Consider the following 21,129-nt stretch of genomic DNA (forward strand, 5'->3'; position numbering starts at 1 on the left):
AATAATTTAATTAAAGGTGAAAATAATATTGTGGAAAATTGTATGGCCTCCTCTTCATCATGACCCAGAAGAGGGCAGTACAGTTTAGAAAGATGTTGAAGTCTGGAAGTCATGGACATAAAAGTGCTGCTTTTTGAGTAGTGGATGCCAGCCCAGAACATTTGAGGGGTTTTGTTTAATTGTTATCATTCTCAAACATTGATTTTAAAGCACACTGAAAGTACACTCATAGAAATACCATCCAATGCAGTAGATTTACCAACAGATTTTTTATAATAAAGTTAAAAAAATTGAGAGCCGGCAACATATTTGCTCAACATTATTTATTTATATGAAACAGTAAATAATTGTATATTTTATTGTGCACAATCTGTAAGTCATCCTAAAAATAAACAATGTATCAAAACTCTGTATACTCATTCATATTCTTCTCTGGTTCGTAATAAAAGTTCATTTTCTTCATGTATTTGTTAACTGACAATCCCCCTTTCTGTAACTTAAGGCACTTTCTGATTGAAGAGACTCCATTAGACTAAAGATGTCTATCTTCACTGTAAGGTGACTGTGTGCGTACGTGTGGCCTTTGGATGAGTGGACAACAATAGTCATTAATGTTTTCATTCACGAGTGGAGAGAGGGAAGCAAATATATTTCTGTTCATTTGCGCAATCTCCACCCACATGGCCGAAATCGCTTGTCTGATCTAGAAGAGGAGCGGGTCTCTTTGATCTGTTAGTGGTGAAATGGTAAGGATCTCTTAGGAGAGTGGTGGGATTAGGATGGCATCTGATAATGGTCTGAGGAAGTGGCATCTCCATTATGTTAAAGGACAGTGGTGGCCATACTGCTGGGGGTGGAGCAGGGTTCCTCATCACAGGATGCCTCATCACCTGCATGAAGCATAAATACAACTCACCAATGACAACTCCACAATCAATACAGTGCATTCAGAAAGTTTTCAGACACCTTGACTTTTTCCACATTTTGTTACATTACAGTCTTATTCTAAAATTGATGAAATATTTTTTCCACTCAATCTACACCATACCTCATAATGACAAAGCAAAAACAGGTTTTTAGAATTTTTTGCTAATTTATTAAAAAATAAAAAACAGAAATAACTTATTTACCTAAGTTCAGACCCTTTGCTACGAGACTCGAAATTAAGCTCAGGTGCATCCTGTTTCCATTGATCATCCTTGATGTTTCTACAACTTGATTGGAGTCCCCCTATGGTAAATTCAATTGATTGGACATGATTTGGAAAGGCACACACCGGTCTATATAAGGTCCCACAGTTGACAGTGCATGTCAGAGCAAAACCCAAGCCAAGAGGTCGAAGGAATTGTCCGCAGCATTGAAGGTCCCCAAGAACACAGTGGCCTCCATCATTCTTAAATGGAAAAAGTTTGGAACCACCAAGACTCTTCCTAGAGCTGGCCAAACTGTGCAATCGGGGGGGGAATGGCCTTGGTCAGGGAGATGACCAAGAACCCGATGGTTACTTTGACAGAGCTCCAGAGTTCCTCTGTGGAGATGGGAGAAACTTCCAGAAGGACAACCATCTCTGCAGCACTCCACCAATCAGGCCTTATGGTAGAGTGGCCAGACGGAAGCCACTCTACAGTAAAAGGCACATGACAACCCGCTTGTAGTTTGCCAAAAGGCACCTAAAGGACACTGACCATGAGAAACAAGATTCTATGGTCTGATGAAACCAAGATTAGACTCTTCGGCCTGAATGCCAAGCGTCAAGTCTGTAGGAAACCTGGCACCATCCCTATGGTCAAGCATGGTGGTGGCAGCATCATGCTGTGGGGATGTTTTTCAGCAGCAGCAAATGGGAGACTAGTCAAGATCGAGGGAAAGAAGGGCCTCCCGGGTGGCGCAGTGGTCTAGGGCACTGCACCGTAGTGCTAGCTGCGCCACCAGAGTCTCAGTCTCCGGCCGCGACCGGGAGGTCCGTGGGGCGACGCACAATTGGCCTAGCGTCGTCCGGGTTAGGGAGGGTTTGGCCGGTAGGGATATCCTTGTCTCATCGCGCTCCAGCGACTCCTGTGGCGGGCCGGGCGCAGTGCGCGCTAACCGAGGGGGCCAGGTGCACGGTGTTTCCTCCGACACATTGGTGCGGCTGGCTTCCGGGTTGGAGGCGCGCTGTGTTAAGAAGCAGTGTGGCTTGGTTGGGTTGTGCTTCGGAGGACGCATGGCTTTCGACCTTCGTCTCTCCCGAGCCCGTACAGGAGTTGTAGCGATGAGACAAGATAGTAATTACTAGCGATTGGATACCACGACAATTGGGGAGAAAAGGGGCAAAAAAAAATATATATATTTTAAAAGAAAAAAAAGATTGAGGGAAAGATGAATGGAGCAAAGTACAGAGAGAGATCCTTGATGAAAACCTGCTCAGGACCTCAGACTGGGGCGAAGGTTCACCTTCCAACAGAACAATGACCCTATGCACACAGCCAAGGCAAAGCAGGAGTGGCTTCGGAAACAAGTCTCTGAATGTCCTTGAGTGGCCCAGCCAGAGCCTGGACTTAAACCAGATTGAACATCTCTGGTGAGAACTGAAAATAGCTGTACAGCGACGCTCCCCATCGAACCTGACAGAGCTTGAGAGGATCTGTAGAGAAAAATGGAAGAAACTCCTCAAATAGAGGTGTGCCAAAGCTTGTTTTATTTTCCTTTTTATTTAACCAGGCAACCTTTATTTAACTTGTAGCGTCATACCCAAGAAAACTCGAGGCTGTAATCGCTGCCAAAGGTGCTTCAACAAAGTACTGAGTAAAGGGTCTGAATATTTATGTAAATATAATATGAGTTGTTTATTTTTAATACATTTGTACCCCGTTACAGAATAAGGCTGTAACGTAACATGTGGAAAAAGTGAAAGGGTCTGAATACTTTCCGAATGCACTGTATATACAAATTACACACATCTCGATCAACACCACTCACACTTCAAATCACTCAAGTTAGCAGTTTCCCCTGTTTTGACCCTCCCCTCTCACCATGTTCCTGCCTGGCAGGGATGTCCTTCTCTGTAACCTGCTCCTCCTCCTTCTTGTCTTCCACTTTCTCCTTCTCCTTCTCCTTTTCTTCCTCCTGCTCGTCCCTTGTCTCACTGGAGGCCTGCAGCTGCTCGCTACTCTCCTCCTCCTACGTACATTTTACATGCAAACTTGTCTACAGTTTAGAACACTGAAATCTAAGGCACTATTTATACATGCATAAACCCATGATCATTACCTCAGAGCTGCAGTCTGCATCTAGAGGAGGACAGTCCTCATTCCGGAAGCCTTCAGGGGCCTCGACAATGATTTCTATAACATCGTCCTCACACTCATCACTGCTGAGGAACGCAAAAAGGAGAATATTACAGACCACAATCTGACACTTAATCTGACATACACACTCACACACAGACTCTGACTCACTCTGTGTGATACAAAATATTGAGCAAACAGTTCTGTCTTATGAAATGGATATGAAGGATTTTGGCACATTCAAAGAAGTGTGAGAGTACAGCATTAGAAAACAGCACTATGCAACTTCACCCAGTATTATACAAACTAAATCCACCATCCAGACTCAACTAAATTCACGTGTTTCCACTTTCCAAACACTAGATGGCAGGATGAGTTCAGTTAGAGCCTGATACATAAGAGAAGAGAATGCTGACCTATCAGCAGAGTCTCTTGTCTTGTCTTCCTTCTCTTGTCCCTTCTCCTTCTCATCCCTCTCCTGTTCATCTTCTTCCTCTTGTTCTTTCTCCTCTTCTTCATCATCAAGGTCAGAGCAGTTGAGAAAATCAAAGCTCTCCATGGCAGTCTCAACTTCCTGAGTGAAGCTGGAGGACCGACTGTGAGATCGACCCTATGGAGGAAAGAGACTTAGTACACACATCACACAATTACATGTCTACCCACACACCTGTCACATACACTCACAGTCACTGTCTCTTCTGGTAGTGTTAGCTCTTGTGGCTGGGTAGATTGGAGTCTGTGATTGTGTTCCGTGGAGGACTTTTCCTCCCTCAGTCCCTCTCCCAGTACACAGTCTGTGGGAAGAGGCTCTACTCCAGCCCTAGGCTTCTCAGCCTGTAGTGTTGAGGCCGGAGGAGCATCACCCTGATCCACTGGGGTTGAAACACATGTCTCTGGGCCCCCAGATTCAGGCAAGTCCAAGACTTCATGCATGTCTTGGTTAGAGCAGTGAGAAGCCATACAGGAGACTTCAAGGTCCAAGCGGGGTAGGGGCTCTGGCGTTTCAGAGGACTCAACTGATTGGTCAGACAACCTGTTCGTCGAAGCACAGTCTATGGCTCTCTCACTGATATGGCTGAGGGATCGAGAACACTTCAAATGGCCATTCAGCAGTGTACACTTCACAGAGTCTGTTTCGCCAAATCCCTTGGTGGCGCCTGGCTCCCCTTCCTCATGATTGGACGAGAGGGATGGGGTAGAGACGCTTGATTGGCGGGGGTTGAAGGAGATCTGGACAGTGGGTGTGGTCTGCAGGCTGTGAGTGGCCATCATCCTGTGTGTGTGTCCCATGGCTGGGCTGGAAGAGTCGTCTGATGATTCAGAGGAGTTTGACCAGACTGTTCCATTCTCCAGCTCCCCTGGTCTCCTCAATAGAGACTACAGAGAATGATAAATGAGAGAGGGAAGGGGTGGGGGCAGAGGAAGAGAGAAAGATATCATCAATAATAGCCAAGTCCATCTGACAAAATATGGAAAACAAAAATTATATTTATTTCCATCTGGAAAGGAGAATTGAAATTCCTATTTTGATGACCTGGTGTTGCTGTCATACACTTAACTTGGCTAAAACACCATTAATGACAGAACAATTATACCAGAACTGTACACTTTAAATAGAAACATGATTTTCAATATATCTGAAGAATAAAATAATCAAATTCCGTAGATGACACTGCATTTCATTAAATTGCAATGATCAGACTACATGGACCAAGGCTCACTCACTGGCTAGTTCACATTTACCAAGTACAGAACACTGAAAATCATGACTTGACTACAAACCACCACACACTAACCAGACCACCATATTTCAACTACAGACAACCACACTTCTTCAACTGTATGCAGCCACACACCAACTGTGAGTGGACGCGGCTGGGTGGAGAGAGCCTGTCCGCCAAGGTGTCACGGAACACTTCCAATGTTGACCAACGTTGGCCCAGTCTGGCCCTGCTCCGAGGAGAAATGCTCTTCAGCGCAGCGAGGAAGAGTAGGGAGAAATTGGACTAGTACTCAACCACTATTAAATAGCTAAGAGAACCACAGCTACATTCATACTCATTTCTGGTCTCACACATATCACTGGTACCCTCATTCACTCCACAACCAGATCTCCACTCTTCACACAACTCACTCCTATCCTCACACACTTCTCTCCTACATTTACATTGCTCACCAATACACTCACACGGTCCACAACCCGATCTTGTACGCTCACACACTCCTCTCCTACACAGCTCACTGATACACTCACACACACACCACTTCTACCTCTACAAACACAGCAGCCAGGGAGCAGCTGAAACAGAACAAACTAATAATAGCAAGTAGTAATCAATGGTTATAATAACAACAATAAAACAATACAATATTTAGGTTTTCCAGACAATTATGAACTGCTGACTTAAGCATAGGTTAAAGCTGGGGAGAGAGGCAGGGAGGACAAGGTATGACTCACATAAAACACCTGCTCGCGCATGGAAGGTGTGTCTGGAGGGCTCTGATTGGACAAAAAGCGCTTGGAAACCGTACTGGAGGTCGAGGTCTGGTCATCTTTATCAAACGGACTGAGAGAGAGAGAAGGATAGTGTGTGAGAGAGCGAGAGAGAAAGTGAGAGAGGGCAATATAATTACATTAGAGATGTATATTATAGAAACAGCTGTATCGTGTGTTATTACTACTGACAAACGTATGAGTCAGTCTTAACACAAACAGTACTCTTTCTCTTCACAAATGGCCTGGTTTGGCAATCACCAATAGAATGGGGAGGTAGATGAAGGTGGAACAGGGGTTGAGGTGGAGGGAGGTGAGACGGGGATGAAGTGGTAAAGAGGGATGATTGAGGTGAGACTGACCTCCAGTTGACCTCTAGGTTCAGTTTTACTGTCCCCAAGTCGTTGATATCCACGGCAACCGTCTGAGGCAGCGGACAGAACAGGTCGAGTGTCTCACAGGACACGCTGCCAACCACCACGTGATTGGCCAAGCTCTTCAGCTCAGTCACCTTGGCAACCATAACGGACAAACAACCACAGTCAGTTGAATGGTGGCGGCAAGTGATGTTTTTTAGGACCATTGTTAAGTTTTGGGTATTTTTGCTGTTTGTGTACAATAATGTGATAATAACATGGCAATACAGTAATAATATATCGTTATTATAAACATGTTTATAATATCTATATGTTATTATAAACACAAACACGTTTATCCAGAGTTAATTACAGTAAATACTGATTTGATCATAAACACTATTATGCTCCATCCAAAGGGCTTTCTCACCTTGATTGACAGGAGCTCTGTGATGAGAGGCAGGAAGACGTTGTCCTCACTGTCCCACACCTGTTTACTGCTGACCTCCACACGACCTTTCATCCGCCAGCGCTGACGCCCATAACGCATCAGGACCTAGGGGGGTCAAGGGTACCATCAGTGCCTCATGTGTGTGCGCATACTGTATGTGTGTATGTGTCAGTGTAGGTGAGTGTGTGTCCATCAGTTATTCTCACCTCATATTGGTCTCCTGCACACAACCGTGCATAGCCAACCAGACCTGCAATACAGGAGACACACAGTTACAGCACATAACATATGCACACAGGGAGAACACTAGAATGAGAGAGAGAAAAAGAGCGAGGAGGTGGTAAGAACAGATGGGATTGAGGGCCAGAACAAATTGGTGGGAGAAGAGGGGGTAAGTGGAGGGTGAGAAAATTACTCACCTTTCATCTTGATGTGAAACTCTCCCATCTGGTTCTCCAGTTCACTCTCCAGGGAACACATGTGCTGCAGAGAGAAAGAGAGAGACACACAAGAGAGAGAGGCGAGAGAGAGAGAATGAGTCATTCATATCAATAATAATCTGTGATCTTTGTTGTCAGAGCAACATGACATTGCGGTCAAACTCTTATTTCTGATAAGTTACTTATTTCAAGACTTACTTTACCTTACTTTCCATTCTGTAAACGGCTGTTTTAAACGTTAAAAGGCTCTATGAAAGAGTGAATAGCCTTGTTCTCTAACATGTCTCCCCAGTGTACCCATAAGCCCCTGCCCCCTACCTCAGTGTACTCCCTGTAGCCCCTGTTGGCCTCATTCAGGCTCTCCCGTGCCTCCTTGCTCCCTGTGGCAGTGTTAAAGGCTGCCACCATCTTGCTGGCCCCATCCCGCAGCCGCCGCTGCATACAGTAAGCATCGTACAGCTCCTCTACCTGGAACGTTACAGCAACATTACAGCTGTGCAGAAACACTATGGTGATGCAGACCTGTAAAGCTCCTTAATCTGCTACCAAAAAGTATTAGAGATGGTTACACTATAACAAAACAGAGTTTACTCGTAGTTACAACATTATGACAACACTATGACAAATGTATGGCTAACAGGTATCTTACTGCACTGCAGATGCACACACACACTCAAAGTCATACCTTGCTGAGGTGGAACTCTAACCGACGCATAAATCTCTCTATGGCCTTCACTTGCTGATAAAGCACAAAGATCAAAGACAAGTTATTCAGTAATTAAATCACCCTAAAATGTACATATTCATTAGTTTATTAATAGAGTTGTGAATTAATACAGTCATCTCCCCTGGTGTGATTGAAACCCACCTTATCCAACTCATACAGAGACCCCTGCAGAGAAAGGAAGGGAGGCATATAACAGTTAACATCACCTTGCACACAGTATTACTCTAACAGACTGTCCTGAGAAATTAAACGTCCCCTAAGTCGGATGTTGCGAGTGGCATTGGCTAGTGTGGTGATGATGGGTTAGTACTGGTGTGATTGGTGGTGTGTGTTCTCACCAGACGGCCATTTCTCTTGCTCTCTCTGATCTGCTGCCCCAGGCTGTCCAGCTCCAGCTGGTGGACCTGCAGGAATGACCTGAGAACACAGCATTGTGATGTCATTTCCTGTTTCACTTTGAACCATTTCCTGTCTCGCTGTTGACCTGTCTGCTACAACAGCCAGGCCAGTCGTACGTGCGTGCGTGTGTACTCACTGTAGGCCTCTCCTCAGTGCAGAGTACACCTCGTCCAGCCGCTCAGGCTGAGGTATTTTAGGGGTTGGGTTCTTGGTAGAACCTGTAAACATCCTGGTTCTTTAGAGGGCAATGCTGTGAACTTAACACAGAGAGAGAAAGATGCTTTGTAATAGACATAGTGGAGTACTGAAGATTAAGAGAGAGACAATAACACACACATGCAATGGTGTTTGCTCGTAGTGGCTTCGTACTCCACAGGGGGTGAAGAGGATAAGTGACTAGTACACACACAGGCAGCCAGACACACGACTGCCAATGAGTAGATTTGGCTCAATGAGGAAGATAAGGTCACAGTTCACAGACACTGCAGGATGGACTTGCTTTTGTCTGTGTGCCAGCCGTCAGTGTGTTACAGCATTCAGGTGTGGAGAGTCTGTCTATGTGTGCATGTCTTACCTGTGGAGTTAAGGTGGACTGCCCCTACTGCATGCTGGGAGGACTTAGCACGGTGGGGTGGCTTCCACAGATCCTAGGACACGTCCTGTATGTAAAGGAACAGGAGGGAAGACATTACAGGTTGCACACACACACTCTCTTTCTCCCCTTACTCTCTACCATACTCCATGGCTTATTTTCAAAAGCATCCTTTCCTTCATTTTTTTATTTAACCTTTATTTAACCAGGTAAGCTAGTTGAGAACAAGTTATCATGACCGTTGATGAGAAAGGACTAGATAAGTGATATTGCAGAAGACAAAATGCGTATCGGGAAGGAGAGCCATTTAACAGACCATAGCCTAGCTCCCACTCACTTACTTCCCCTCCTTCCCTAAGAGCTTGTCTGCTGTGTCGTGTCCAATGCTATGTGGCTGCATTGTACATAGCTCAACAACCAACACTGACTCCAGCAAACACTCTGTGCTTGTGCTTCCTCTCTCCTTTCCTTTCCTGTTCCCCATTACCCCGCCCCCCCCCCCTCCTCCGCATCCAATCCTGAATACAGGAAGTCTGATGGCTGACTACACAGGAAATTCTACAGAGGAGCTTGGGCCAGGAATATAAAACCATCTGTGTGTGCAAGTGTACACATATGAGTAGGCGTGTGTGAAAGAGTGTAAAACTGCCACTCTTCCTTCTGCTTATATATTCAAGGCATTTGTTAGATTGCATGTGTGTCCACTGTGCCATATGCATTACACACACTACAAAATGTTCTGGTCGAAGTACTCTGGAAAAGAGAATCCAATAACAGTCTAAACAAGCAAGACACCAGCCACATGTACAGTCACCATGAACAGAGCCTCTCCAAGAACAGAGTGTAATAAGCATTACAGCCACCCCACAGGGTAAGTGTCTTAGCTATGATAAGACAGTAACACAAAAGGATTAAAGGCTAAACTTGATCTTAATAGCGAAGGCCAAACCTAAATTAACACAAAGGTTCAGTAAATGAGCTGAGAACACTCAGAACACTCAAACCACTTACTACCAATTGCTATCCCAAACAGTGTTAGTTACCCTTACTCCACCCTGCATCTTTGTGGTTGGGTGTTTCTGTGAGAGAGTAAGTGGCTGTCAGAAAGAGAGAGGGAGAGAAGGACGGATGGACAGATAAACTAAAATTATCTTAATTTGAAACCTATTTAATGTACAATAATATAATGTACACATGCAACCTCAACCATCACCATGGAACTGTCCAAGTGATTTCTGGTCTAAGATTGTGAAATCCTTAGACCATGATGAATTCCAAGCGTCCAGTTTAATCCTTAATCCAAGCCGGACGCTGAGAGGATTAGCTTGGGTTAGTCAAGGTCAGGTTTAGTTTTGGATAGAGGTGTGGTTTGGGTAACAAATCTGATAAATGAAGGCAGTCTTTATGACATTTTATGGATTCTTTTTTTTACCAGCCAACACATTCACTAACATAGACATACACAAAACAGAGCAGCCCCCCACATACACCTCATCTCAGACATTTTCTTCCAAACACACACATCACGAAACTCAATCCCTGCCAGTGCCACCTCTTGATCCAGGTGTAGACTGCAGTAGATCTATATTTGTGATGTTTATGTTTTTCTGTGTGTGTACCCCTTTCTTCACCAGTGTTAGTGAGCAGCTGATTGGATCATTAGCTATTATTAATCCTCTACACAGGCGACTCGCACACAAAGGACAGATTGTAAGAATTACCCCACGAGGCTGAGTTTCCATAGAGCTGTTCCCACACACTCAGCAGGCCAGCGCATGAGCAGCAGGCCACACTCTCACACACAAACACACGAAGCCATACTCTATGGACCTTATGCAAACCATCCAATATTTCTTGACCATCCTGCTGTAACCTACTGCAAGTCTTACTCCACTGTAACGTTGTAATATTTACAAGACACTGTTAGCCTTCTTGTGAACGATCTCCCTAAAAAGGGTTCGAATTACAGATTATAGTAATAATGTAGTCAGTGAAGAGATTAATTAAATGATACCATGAGGTCATCACTGTGAGACAGTGGCCTTGCACTGTTGTGTATGTGGAGCTCTGTCAAAACCATTCTCCACTGGACAAGCAGGGACATGCTGTCTGTTTTGACAATGGTGGCAAAAGTTACATTCTGGGTAGGGGTGATGGGGACTGGTCCCCTGCATGAATAAACTCTTTAACACAGATTATAAAGGAAGCACCATGTGGAGAGATGTAGAGAAACGCATAGACAGATTGACAGACACCAGCGGTGTGAAAAAAAGCATTTGGAGTACTTTGGATTAGAGATTACGGGATTATCGTCAAAAACACAGACATACATGGACGACATAGGCCATGGCGAACAACTCCAAAACAGCGCATTTACGCAGCGTTTAGGATGCTCCACTGAGTTGGAACATGGCCTCAAAGTTTGCCACCCAGTAAACTCGAGATCCTGGACTCAGTGTTTGTGGATGAGCCAGTGTTTGTGGATGTTTTCACCTCTGTGTCACCAAAAAATAAAAGTAGGATGTATTGTCGGTCACGATATGGGTGATAACCACAGCATGACATCTCCGTCCATCCCGGCAAAATTTTCCAACCCTCGGTAGAATGGTTTTTTTTGTTTTGAAAATGACATGACTCTTTCAATTTGAACAAAACCAAGCCTAGTTAAAAACGTTTAGTAGCCTACCAGAACATCTACTTATGAGCACTGGCTCACATTGTCACTTTGCCACATAGCGGAAGAGTGTGAGAAAGCCGAAAATAACACTGTAAACTGTAAATTACGCTATGGATGCAACCCCCACCCCATTAGAAAATGAAAGGGAAATTATTCTTACAAGTTGCTGTTGTTACGTACATGTCCATAGGACCCGATGTTTCAATCGCCGCTATTCCGACTGGAGCACGAGAGTCCGATGTTTCGATGTGAGGATAAAAAGTTAGGCCTATCCTATTTCAGCATGGGCGCTGTCCTGCTATTCTCTCGGACTCCCAACAAATTTTTCACTTTGTCACTGTCACTCTCTCCCATCTCCTCGTCCCCCTCCCCCTCCTCTCCTGGCGACGCCTCGGGGCTTAAACCCCTCCCCTTGTAAGGGGTGTGGCGGTCGGGGTAAACGGAAAAAGCGCGTCTGTTTGTTACTATAAATTTCCCGTTATATCTCGGGAATAGGAAGGGGAGGTAAAAATAAGTTCTCCATAAACATCGACGTTTCAGGATTTGCTTGCAGTGTTCGTTCTGGAGCCATCAAGCGTCGCACATACTCATCTGCACTTAGGGCCAATAGAAACAGCTTCTAGGACATATTTATTTCCTTCTTTCTCACACACACAGAAACACAATGTTTAATAGAAGTTTGTATGGGCCATGTGTGAATATGCTATAGCCTTAATGTGTGTCTGCGCATTAAGGCACTACCTCTTTTTCTTCAAGTGCAGGGAACATCTGAGTTGTGTAAGCGTTTTGTGCAGGGAGGAGTTGAGAGTTCAGCCAGTCTCTCTGAGCGTGGGTATAGTTCCTCCTATACTGAATTATTCAACAGGTCTGATTAATATACTCTTCCACAGCATAAACTAGGACGCCGAAGTGTGTTCTGTTTCCATGACAACACAGTATGTGGCCTCTTACGTGGTGCTAAATATAGAACTGTTTCTCAGATTTTTTCTTACACCAACACGGTGGTTTACATAGAGATCCTATTAAATTACTAGAAGGGCTATGTCATAAACCCTCACATTTCCAGAAAGGTGTGAACATCACAGCTATATTGGTCATAGAGACATCCAAACCAGTCTAATTGGAATGAATGGCAGTAGAGGTATAATCAGGAATTTACTTATGCAGGAAAATAAAAGGCATGTACACAATTAACCTATATCAGCACAGAGACTGAAGAGGTAGCCTAACATCTTTATGGAACACCTAACATTTTAGATGTCATCCCTAAATGTGTATTTTCTCAGAAGAACTGTTATGGGAGGAGGATGGAATATATGCAGAGGGCTACAAAAGGAGTAAGATAACCACAGAACTTTGAAAATGAACAGGATTTCTCTCCTCCCCCCTTTCATGGGACTTAAAGGTTCTCTCCGTCTTATAAATCTGTAGCCTAACTTCTTTTTCTCATAGCCAGCAGCCTCACAGGGAGTCCCCACCGTGGAAGTGTCCTGACCTAGAAACGGTTCCCTCAGGGAGGGACCCTCTGTTTAACAGAGGGGTCATAAGAGACACACAAGTCTAGAGGTGACAAGAGCATGTTGACTAGTCTGTGTTGTATAGCTCAATCTAGCCTCCATACACAGTCTTCCACCATGTTGCTCACATCACAAACATCAAGTCCTGACAGATCTGAGAAGGGGGTCAACAAGAATCTAGGGATATGAGCAGCGAACTGGTTTGGAATTGGGCCATGATATCTACTCTTCCAGATCAGTGTACTGACCCTGAGCACTCAGGGGTTCACAAGAACAGAGTTTCACAATCAACACCAGAAACCCCAAAGAAATTAGCACATACAGATAAACAGTTGAATTAATAAAAGCTCTTTAATAACAAAGTATTATCCAGTGATGAAAATACAAAAAGTAAAATGCATATCATGTACATCTATAACTGGAACAGTGTACATTTTTGTACTTACAATCATTACCACCCTGAACAAAGGTTCTTTGTTATAAACTGTATTATTTCATAGGTTAAACATTAACTACCCACTCACTGCCACAGCGCCAACCACTGCTGACAATAACACAGTACAGCAGTGCTCACTAACATGGCATAACCATGAGTTTGTGTGCACTGCACCTCCAGTGAACTTAATGAAATGCACCTTTACACGCTCCTCCTTGAGTGCAGTCCAACATAATAAAACCACAGCAGGACCCACACCACATAGTCATGAAGTCAGCATTTTAAAATCAGTTGACTTAAAATCCCATTAGTGAATTTTCATCCCAAAGTATCATCTTCCTCAGATCGCTTTCATCTGAAGAGAGATACAGATAAATAAACATTCAGACTGGTGTAGAGGTGTAAATTAGTTCAGTAGATAACCTGAACAGGTAGCGGTGTAAGGATGAGTGGTCTAACCAGTTGGAAAGGACAGGTTTCTGGTCAAACCTGCTGGGGGGGTTCCAGGTTTCTGTGGTCATCTGACTGTTTTCTCAACTGGAGCTTGGGGATAGTGTGGAGGTTGTGTGTGTGTGTGTTCTGACCTGTAGGTCAAGGGGTTGCTCCAGTGACCCTCCCAGCTTCTGCAGAGCTGCACTAAGGCCTGTCCTCAGAGCCCTGTAGTCTGGCTGGTCAGAGTACTGCAGAGCCATCACCTGAGACAGGTACACCTGCAGCGCACCTGATACATAGTACACACAGATGCCTTATATCCCACGCACACACAAAACATATTATGCTGCATGCAAAAACTAATCACTAGAAAACTGGACTTACTCGAGACTTTCTTCTGTCCGAAGCAGTGACTCAGGAGACCTGGAACGTCCTCCATGTACCTGGATCATTACAGTGAAGGGTCAGGTTTGGCTACTCATTCAAGGCTTTACCATTTTATAAATACAGAATAACATTATCATAATGGCTTTGTTGCCATAGTGAGGACCTGGCTCTCACCTCTCCTTCTCAGTGGCAACGCGGGCTGGAGTGTGTGTGAGGGAGGTCCAGGGCAGTGCCCCTGTGTACCAGCGCAGCATGCAGTAGCCCAAAGCCTGCAGGTCACTACGCCGAGACGGACCTAGAGGTACGATCACACACAAGTACTTATGGTTGGTTAGAGGCAACTTGTACCTCCTCCACAGTATCTGAAGGACTGCAGATGATTGACAGGCTGTAAGATGACTCACCTGCTCCCTTGTGAGACTCCAGGCTTATAAAATCTATGGCTCCTTCATGTGGTGTTCGGCTGCCATCGCGGTACTCCACATGCCGGCCACCAGGACAGTACCGGAAAGCATGGCAGTACCCTGCAAGGTATACCTACACACATGCATACAGGACTATGAGCATAGTAGAGGGGTCTGGCAGCTACACAAAAGTACAAACACACAACTATACAAACACACTCTAACCTTTGTTTGTTGTGCTGGGCTGATGTAGATGTTTTCAGCATGAATGTCTGCGTGAACATACTCATTTTCATGGATGAACTCCAACACATCCAACTGGGAGAGGAGGGAGAAAGGGTCAAACAGGAAGCACATCAGATAGGGAATCCTATTTTGAAGTCCTATCAGGGCCTCTATATGAGCCTGAGAGAGCACTCACTACTCTGCAGGTCAGCTGAAGGACCACTTTCTCAGACAGGAGCCCCTCCCCCTCATCCATGAAAGACTGAAGAGTTTGGCCCATGCTGGAGAAAATCAAAAACCTGAAACAAAAACACAAATCAAATCTTATGTCACATGCGCTGAATACAACAGCCCAGTTAAGAAAAAAATAAAATAAGTGGTAAGTAAAAAATAGATAAGTAGAAAATAAAAGTAACAAATAATTAAACGGCAGCAGTAAAATAACAAGCGAGGCTATATACAGTGTGTACAGGCACAGAGTCAATGTGCGGGAGCACCGGTTAGTCGAGGTAATATGTACATGTAGGTAGAGTTAAAGTGACTATGCATAGATTATAAACAGAGAGTAGCAGCAGCGTAAAAGAGGGGTCTGGGTAGCTCTTTGATTAGCTATTCAGGAGTCTTATGGCTTGGGGGTAGAAGCTGTTAAGAAGCCTTTTGGACCTCGACTTGGCGCTCCGGTAGCGCTTGCTGTGCGGTAGCAGAGAGAACAGTCTGACTACACATTCAAAACACACATACAAAAGCAAAAACACACAAATCCCCCATATGTACAAGCAGGCAGCAAACCCACATCTCAGTGTACACACACCTGTAGGAGTCTGCATGGAGACCAAATCCGACACAGGAAGGAATCCCAAGGAAGTCCATCTTGGCATGCTTTATCCACTTGTCCACTAGGGGGAGACAGCATCAAAGCAGTTAGAAAGGCTCATTAGTAACTAACAGAGCCTCCACAATGTGCTTCCACCACCAGTAGTCTAGTCAGTCATACACAAACCAAACAATTCCTCCTACTCTATACCTCAGCTTACACAATTTACATAGCCACCTATGGGTACTCATCTGAGTTGCCCATTCACACACCAGTTTGCAGCTTTGCATTAATATAAGGATGTTCCAGCCAAGTAGAGCCCAACAGGCAGTGGTATGAAGTACTTAAGTAAAAATACTTGAAAGTACTACTTAAGTAGTTTTTTGGGGTATCTGTACTTTACTATTTATATTTTTGACTACTTTTACTTTACTACAATCCTAAAGAAAACCAAATACTTTTTACTCCATACATTTTCTTTGACACCCAATAGTACTCATTACTTTTTGAATGCTTAGCAGGACAGGAAAATTGTCTAATTCACACACTTATCAACAGAACATCCCTGGTCATCCCTACTGCCTCTGACCTGGCGGACTCACTAAACACATGCTTCGTTTGTAAATGATGTCTGAGTGTTGGAGCGTGCCCCTGGTTATCCGTAAATAATAAATGATCCCATCTGGTTTGCTTAATGAAAGGAATTAGAAATGGTTCCTACTTTAACTTTTGACAGTTAAGTATATTTTAGCAAATACATTTATTTTTGTTACTTCAGTATACTTAAAACCAAATACTTTTAGACTTCTACTGGGTGACTTTCACTTGAGCCATTTTCAATTAAGGTATTTTTACTTTTACTCAAGTATGACAATTGGGTACTTTTTCCACCAATGCCTATGGGGTAAACATCAGTGATCTGTAAGCCCTCTCTGTGACCTGCTTATGAAAGGATTTTGTAACAATCTTTAGAGCGTCTGTCAAATGTGTAACTATATGGCCAGACCTACTTAAATGCATAGATAGCTAAGGTAAGAGGACGGGTAGTCAGGGGTCCGTTTAGAGCTGTAGTCAAGCTGAGGGCTGGCCAGGTATACGAAGGCAGATCTTGACACTCACCAGATGAGGGCTTGGCAGCTCTCTGCAGGAAATTTTGCTCATTAAACATCTTCCCGTCCTTAGCCCCCTGAGAAGAACATACATCACTATTCACCACATAACACACAAAGCAGCACTGTAGCCAACATAATCATTCTATATTAGAGAACACAGTCTGCAGTTACACTCACTAGTTTGAGGATGTGCTTGTAGTCACTGGAATTGGCACTTTGCCCATTTTGCTGGACTTGGGAGAGATTGAAGACAAGAAAAAAACAATAAGTGTCTGATTAAATCACCCTAGTCCATGTTAGACACCATCCTGTGTGAAAGTATTCTTCAATCCCGGTCCTAGGGGTCCCACAGGGTGTTGCAGATTTTTGTTCCAGCCCAGTACTAACACACCCGAATTAGTGAATAGTCAACTAATCATCAATACGTGTTAGTGCTAGCATGGAACAAGAGCCTGTACACCTTGAGGGTACCCTGGACCAGAATTGAAGAAGAGTGCAGCGTGACCTCTCACCTCCATAGAACATCTCTGCATCGCTCTGACTCAACAGTTTCACCAGCCTCCATTTCCTGCCAGTTGTGTCACAAAGCTCCTCCCCTTCCAGCAGTGGCTCCACAGCACACGCTCGCTTGGCCTTCTTTGCCTTCCCCTTGACTACACACACACACACACACACACACACACAGGAACATGCATATATACACGCACACATACAGTTGAAGTCGGAAGTTAACATACACCTTAGCCAACCAAATACATTTAAACTCAGGTCAGTTAGGATCACCACTTTATTTTAAGAATGTCAAATGTCAGAATAATAGTAGAGAGAATGATTTATTTCAGCTTTTATTTCTTTCATCACATTCCCAGAGGGTCAGAAGTTTACATACACTCAATTAGTATTTGGTAGCGTTGCCTTTAAATTGTTTAATTTGGGTCAAACATTTCGGGTAGCCTTCCACAAGCTTCCCACAATAAGTTGGGTGAATTTTGGCCCATTCCTCCTGACAGAGCTGGTGTAACTGAGTCAGGTTTGGAGGCCTCCTTGCTCGCACACACTTTTTCAGTTCTGCCCACAAATCTTTTATGGGATTGAGGTCAGGGCTTTGTGATGACCACTCCAATACCTTGACTTTGTTGTCCTTAAGCCATTTTGCCACAACTTTGGAAGTATTCTTGGGGTCATTGTCCATTTGGAAGACCCATTTGGACCAAGCTTTAACTTCCTGACTGATGTCTTGAGATGTTGCTTCAATATATCCACATAATTTTCCTACCTCATGATGCCATCTGTTTTGTGACGTATGTTTTGTGACGTATCCCTTCTGCAGCAAAGCACCCCCACAACATGATGCTGCCACCCCCGTGCTTCACGGTTGGGATGGTGTTCTTCAGCTTGCAAGCTTCCCCCTTTTTCCTCCAAACACAATGATGGTCATTATGGCCAAACAGTTCTATTTTTGTTTAATCAAACCAGAGGACATTTCTCCAAGAAGTACGATCTTTGTCCCCATGTGCAGTTTCAAACCGTAGTCTGGCTTTTTTAAATGGCGGTTTTGGAGCAGTGGCTTCTTCCTTGCTGAGCGGCCTTTCAGGTTATGTCGATATAGGACTCGTTTTACTGTGGATATTGATACGTTTGTACCCGTTTCCTCCAGCATCTTCACAAGGTCCTTTGCTGTTGTTCTGGGATTGATTTGCACTTTTCACATCAAAGTAGGTTCATCTCTAGGAGACAGAATGCATCTCCTTCCTGAGCGGTATGACGGCTGCGTGGTCCCATGGTGTTTATACTTGTGTACTATTGTTTGTACAGATGAAGGTGGTACCTTCAGGTATTTGGAAATTGCTCCCAAGGATGAACCAGACTTGTGGAGGTCTAAAATATATTTTCTGAGGTCTTGGCTGATTTCTTTTAATTTTCCCATGATGTCAAGCAAAGAAACACTGAGTTTGATGGTAGGCCTTAGAATACAACCACAGGTACACCTCCAATTGACTCAAATGATGTCAATCAGAAGCTTCTAAAGCCATGACATCATTTTCTGGAATTTTCCAAGCTGTTTAAAGGCACAGTCAACTTAGTGTATGTAAACTTCTGACCCACTGGAATTGTGATACAGTGAATTATAAGTGAAATAATCTGTCTGTAAACAGTTGTTGGAAAAATTACTTGTGTCATGCACAAAGTAGATGTCCTAACCGACTTACCAAAACTATAGTTTGTTAACAAGACATTTGTTTGAAAAACTAGTTTTAATGACTCCAACCTAAGTGTATGTAAACTGTTAGTTGTAAGTGGCTGTAGTTTAGACTCACCTGTGGAGGGGGACCTGGGGAGAGGTGAAAAGCCAGGTGAGGAGGCAAGCTCCACAGACTGTTCCTCTGTTATTTGTTCCACTTTTGGGGTGACAGCACGTCGTTTCCGTGGAGACAAAACAGATTTGTGGCTTTGATCTGCCAATAGGGGGGACACACGTTTTCCATTTGCAAAAAAAAAAGCATCAATGTGACAATTACATTTCCAAAGCCCGTCAATGGCTACGATCATTACCTTTCCTTCATTACCACTGATGATAATCATACTGCCCCTGTCCCCTTACCTGCAGTATGTTTTGGGGAGGCAGTGACAGGGGGACTGGTTATACTACTAGGAGTTTCCTCGCTCCAGGCCACGGGGACAGAGTTACGGGTCCTACGGAGTGGGGGACGGGTTGACACAGGGCTGGGGGTGGCACAGACGAGGCCTGTAAACAAACGAGAGATGTGACAAGTCCATATTTTAATCTCCAGGAAGAGAACCGCCCTCCCTGCCCATTACCTTCTGTGTCCCAGCCAGTCAGCTGTGATGTGCTTGGAATAGGACTGCTTGCATTAGCAGTCATAATTACACCATCAGTGACATGAAGCTGAGAGACTCCAGAGGAAGCAACTTCCACAGGTCCAGAGGGGTCCACAACACACTGCAGCTTGTCCCCACAGGACGGGCAGAACCGGAAGCCAGGTTGTAGTTTGGTGCCACACTGGGGGCAGAAGTGGAAAAGCATCCTGGAAACACAGAATGAGTTTTAGACAGACAAGATCATGCTGTTTAACACAAACGGAGCCAGAAACTTTAGCTACACAAGGTTTTGCCCATGATTGATGACTGTGAGCTTTTGAACATTTAAGGGCAATGTAGCTAATAACATTCTTTTGTTTACATTTTGGCTTAACTCTCAAAGCTATGATCATAACGTTGATAATTAAGTTAGTTAACTAACATTCCAGAACGATGTCTAGACAGATGTTTAAAATCAGGAACCTAGCTATAGCTAGCTAATGTAGTTCTTTCCTGACTTTATTTGGTCAGATCTTGACCTAAAAACACAAGGTGACATTCTTTACCATACAAATATAGATAGAAAACCAAGCTAAAAGCTAACGTTGAACCTAGCTAAAGGCTCACGCTAGCTATCTCAAAGGTGTTATTAGCAAAACAAGTTTAGACAGCTGCCCTCTGTCTCCTATCGCTAGCTAGCGAAATAAATTGGTCTAGCTTCAGCTTGTCCTGCTCTGGTACCTTGTTCTTTGCAATCACAGGGACCTACATCTGTTCAAAGGGCCCTTAATCTGTCAATAAAGATACATCCAAGGGGCTTCTTATTTCTTGCACATTGCAGAGACTCACCTGTGGAGAGGGACCTGGGGAGAGGTGAAAAGCCAGGTGAGGAGTCAAGCGCCACAGACTGTTCCTCTTTTGTTTGTTCCACTTTTGGGGTGACAGCACGTCGTTTCCGTGGAGACAAAACAGATTTGTGGCTTTGATCTGCCGATAGGGAGATCCACGGAGAAGATATATATATATACAAAAAGAAACGAAGTTAATGTGTGAGCCAGTAGACAAAATAACATGTCAAAGTGGTGATGACCGGAAGCAGGGGTGTAATCAATAGCAAAACAGTTGCGTTTTGCAACGAAACCGAGAGTTTATTAGACAAATTCATGAAAGTCCCTCCCCGTTTTGTTTGCGTCCAGAAACGGTCATGCATGCACATGTATTTACCTGGAGTGCCTGAGGGTGACGCTGTTAGTAATTACTACATGTGATTATCTGTACTTGCAGTTGACCCATGACATCAGATAAACGTTGTTCTTTTATACGCCTCAGTGTGCTAATATATTACATGTTCTCAGAATTTAATACAAAGGAAAGCTCAACATTACGAAACAAGGAACAAATGACACCACCAACTCCTCTGAACCTAGAGGAAAATCTAGCCGAAAATGTAACCTTTATCATAGCTAGTGGCATCTCAGAGAAATCTGAAAAAGTCTAATGTGCCACATTCCTGCATGTAGCCGGAATACTTTTGATTCTGACAATGTCATTTGACGATAACTTGGATGTGTTAAAGTAGC

The 21,129-nt window shown here is 44.1% G+C and overlaps 2 protein-coding genes across 6 annotated transcripts; both read right to left on the reverse strand.

The window, feature by feature from the left end:
• Nucleotides 1-308: 308 nt before the first annotated feature.
• LOC139563018 (rho family-interacting cell polarization regulator 1-like) lies at nt 309-11,721 on the reverse strand. 4 transcript variants are annotated; one of them, XM_071381255.1, is made up of 18 exons: nt 11,583-11,721; nt 8,708-8,792; nt 8,270-8,390; nt 8,073-8,151; nt 7,876-7,899; nt 7,693-7,746; nt 7,326-7,475; nt 6,987-7,050; nt 6,774-6,817; nt 6,547-6,672; nt 6,123-6,271; nt 5,725-5,833; nt 5,123-5,236; nt 3,951-4,643; nt 3,683-3,876; nt 3,250-3,352; nt 3,012-3,159; nt 309-890 (listed from the first exon to the last, which is right to left on the reverse strand). In XM_071381255.1, exons 3-18 carry the CDS (start codon nt 8,359-8,361, stop codon nt 823-825), a joined length of 2,211 nt encoding a protein of 736 aa, XP_071237356.1. In that variant the 5' UTR covers nt 8,362-8,390; nt 8,708-8,792; nt 11,583-11,721; the 3' UTR covers nt 309-822. The 4 variants fall into 4 exon arrangements, with proteins under 4 accessions (XP_071237356.1, XP_071237357.1, XP_071237355.1 ...); XM_071381256.1 differs by having other exon boundaries at nt 3,250-3,349; nt 11,563-11,701; XM_071381254.1 differs by having other exon boundaries at nt 11,563-11,701.
• A 1,530-nt stretch (nt 11,722-13,251) lies between these two features.
• On the reverse strand, nt 13,252-20,723 carry LOC139563020 (serine/threonine-protein kinase VRK3-like). 2 transcript variants are annotated; one of them, XM_071381261.1, is made up of 15 exons: nt 20,399-20,723; nt 19,550-19,776; nt 19,332-19,475; nt 19,048-19,185; nt 17,242-17,382; nt 16,907-16,962; nt 16,737-16,803; nt 15,615-15,699; nt 15,000-15,102; nt 14,804-14,896; nt 14,579-14,711; nt 14,349-14,469; nt 14,172-14,230; nt 13,940-14,076; nt 13,252-13,710 (listed from the first exon to the last, which is right to left on the reverse strand). In XM_071381261.1, exons 2-15 carry the CDS (start codon nt 19,773-19,775, stop codon nt 13,696-13,698), a joined length of 1,518 nt encoding a protein of 505 aa, XP_071237362.1. In that variant the 5' UTR covers nt 19,776; nt 20,399-20,723; the 3' UTR covers nt 13,252-13,695. The 2 variants fall into 2 exon arrangements, with proteins under 2 accessions (XP_071237362.1, XP_071237361.1); XM_071381260.1 differs by having other exon boundaries at nt 13,252-14,076.
• Between the last annotated feature and the right edge of the window lie 406 nt (nt 20,724-21,129).

This window comes from Salvelinus alpinus, chromosome 33 (assembly GCF_045679555.1).
Source record: "Salvelinus alpinus chromosome 33, SLU_Salpinus.1, whole genome shotgun sequence".
Lineage (NCBI taxonomy): Eukaryota > Metazoa > Chordata > Actinopteri > Salmoniformes > Salmonidae > Salvelinus > Salvelinus alpinus.

Bases quoted from the DNA above. Each gene is read 5' to 3' on its own strand.
- LOC139563018 (XM_071381255.1), bottom strand. From the start codon at position 8,361: ATGTTTACAGGTTCTACCAAGAACCCAACCCCTAAAATACCTCAGCCT. The intron at 8,152-8,269 runs GTGAGTACACAC...CTGTGTTCTCAG, and splicing joins GCACTGAGGAGAGGCCTACA to GTCATTCCTGCAGGTCCACC. The intron at 6,818-6,986 runs GTGAGTAATTTT...CCTGTATTGCAG, and splicing joins GTTTCACATCAAGATGAAAG to GTCTGGTTGGCTATGCACGG.
- LOC139563020 (XM_071381260.1), bottom strand. From the start codon at position 19,775: ATGCTTTTCCACTTCTGCCCCCAGTGTGGCACCAAACTACAACCTGGC. The intron at 14,712-14,803 runs GTTAGAGTGTGT...GCATGTGTGTAG, and splicing joins GCCCAGCACAACAAACAAAG to GTATACCTTGCAGGGTACTG. The intron at 14,470-14,578 runs GTGAGTCATCTT...TCGTACCTCTAG, and splicing joins GGAGTCTCACAAGGGAGCAG to GTCCGTCTCGGCGTAGTGAC.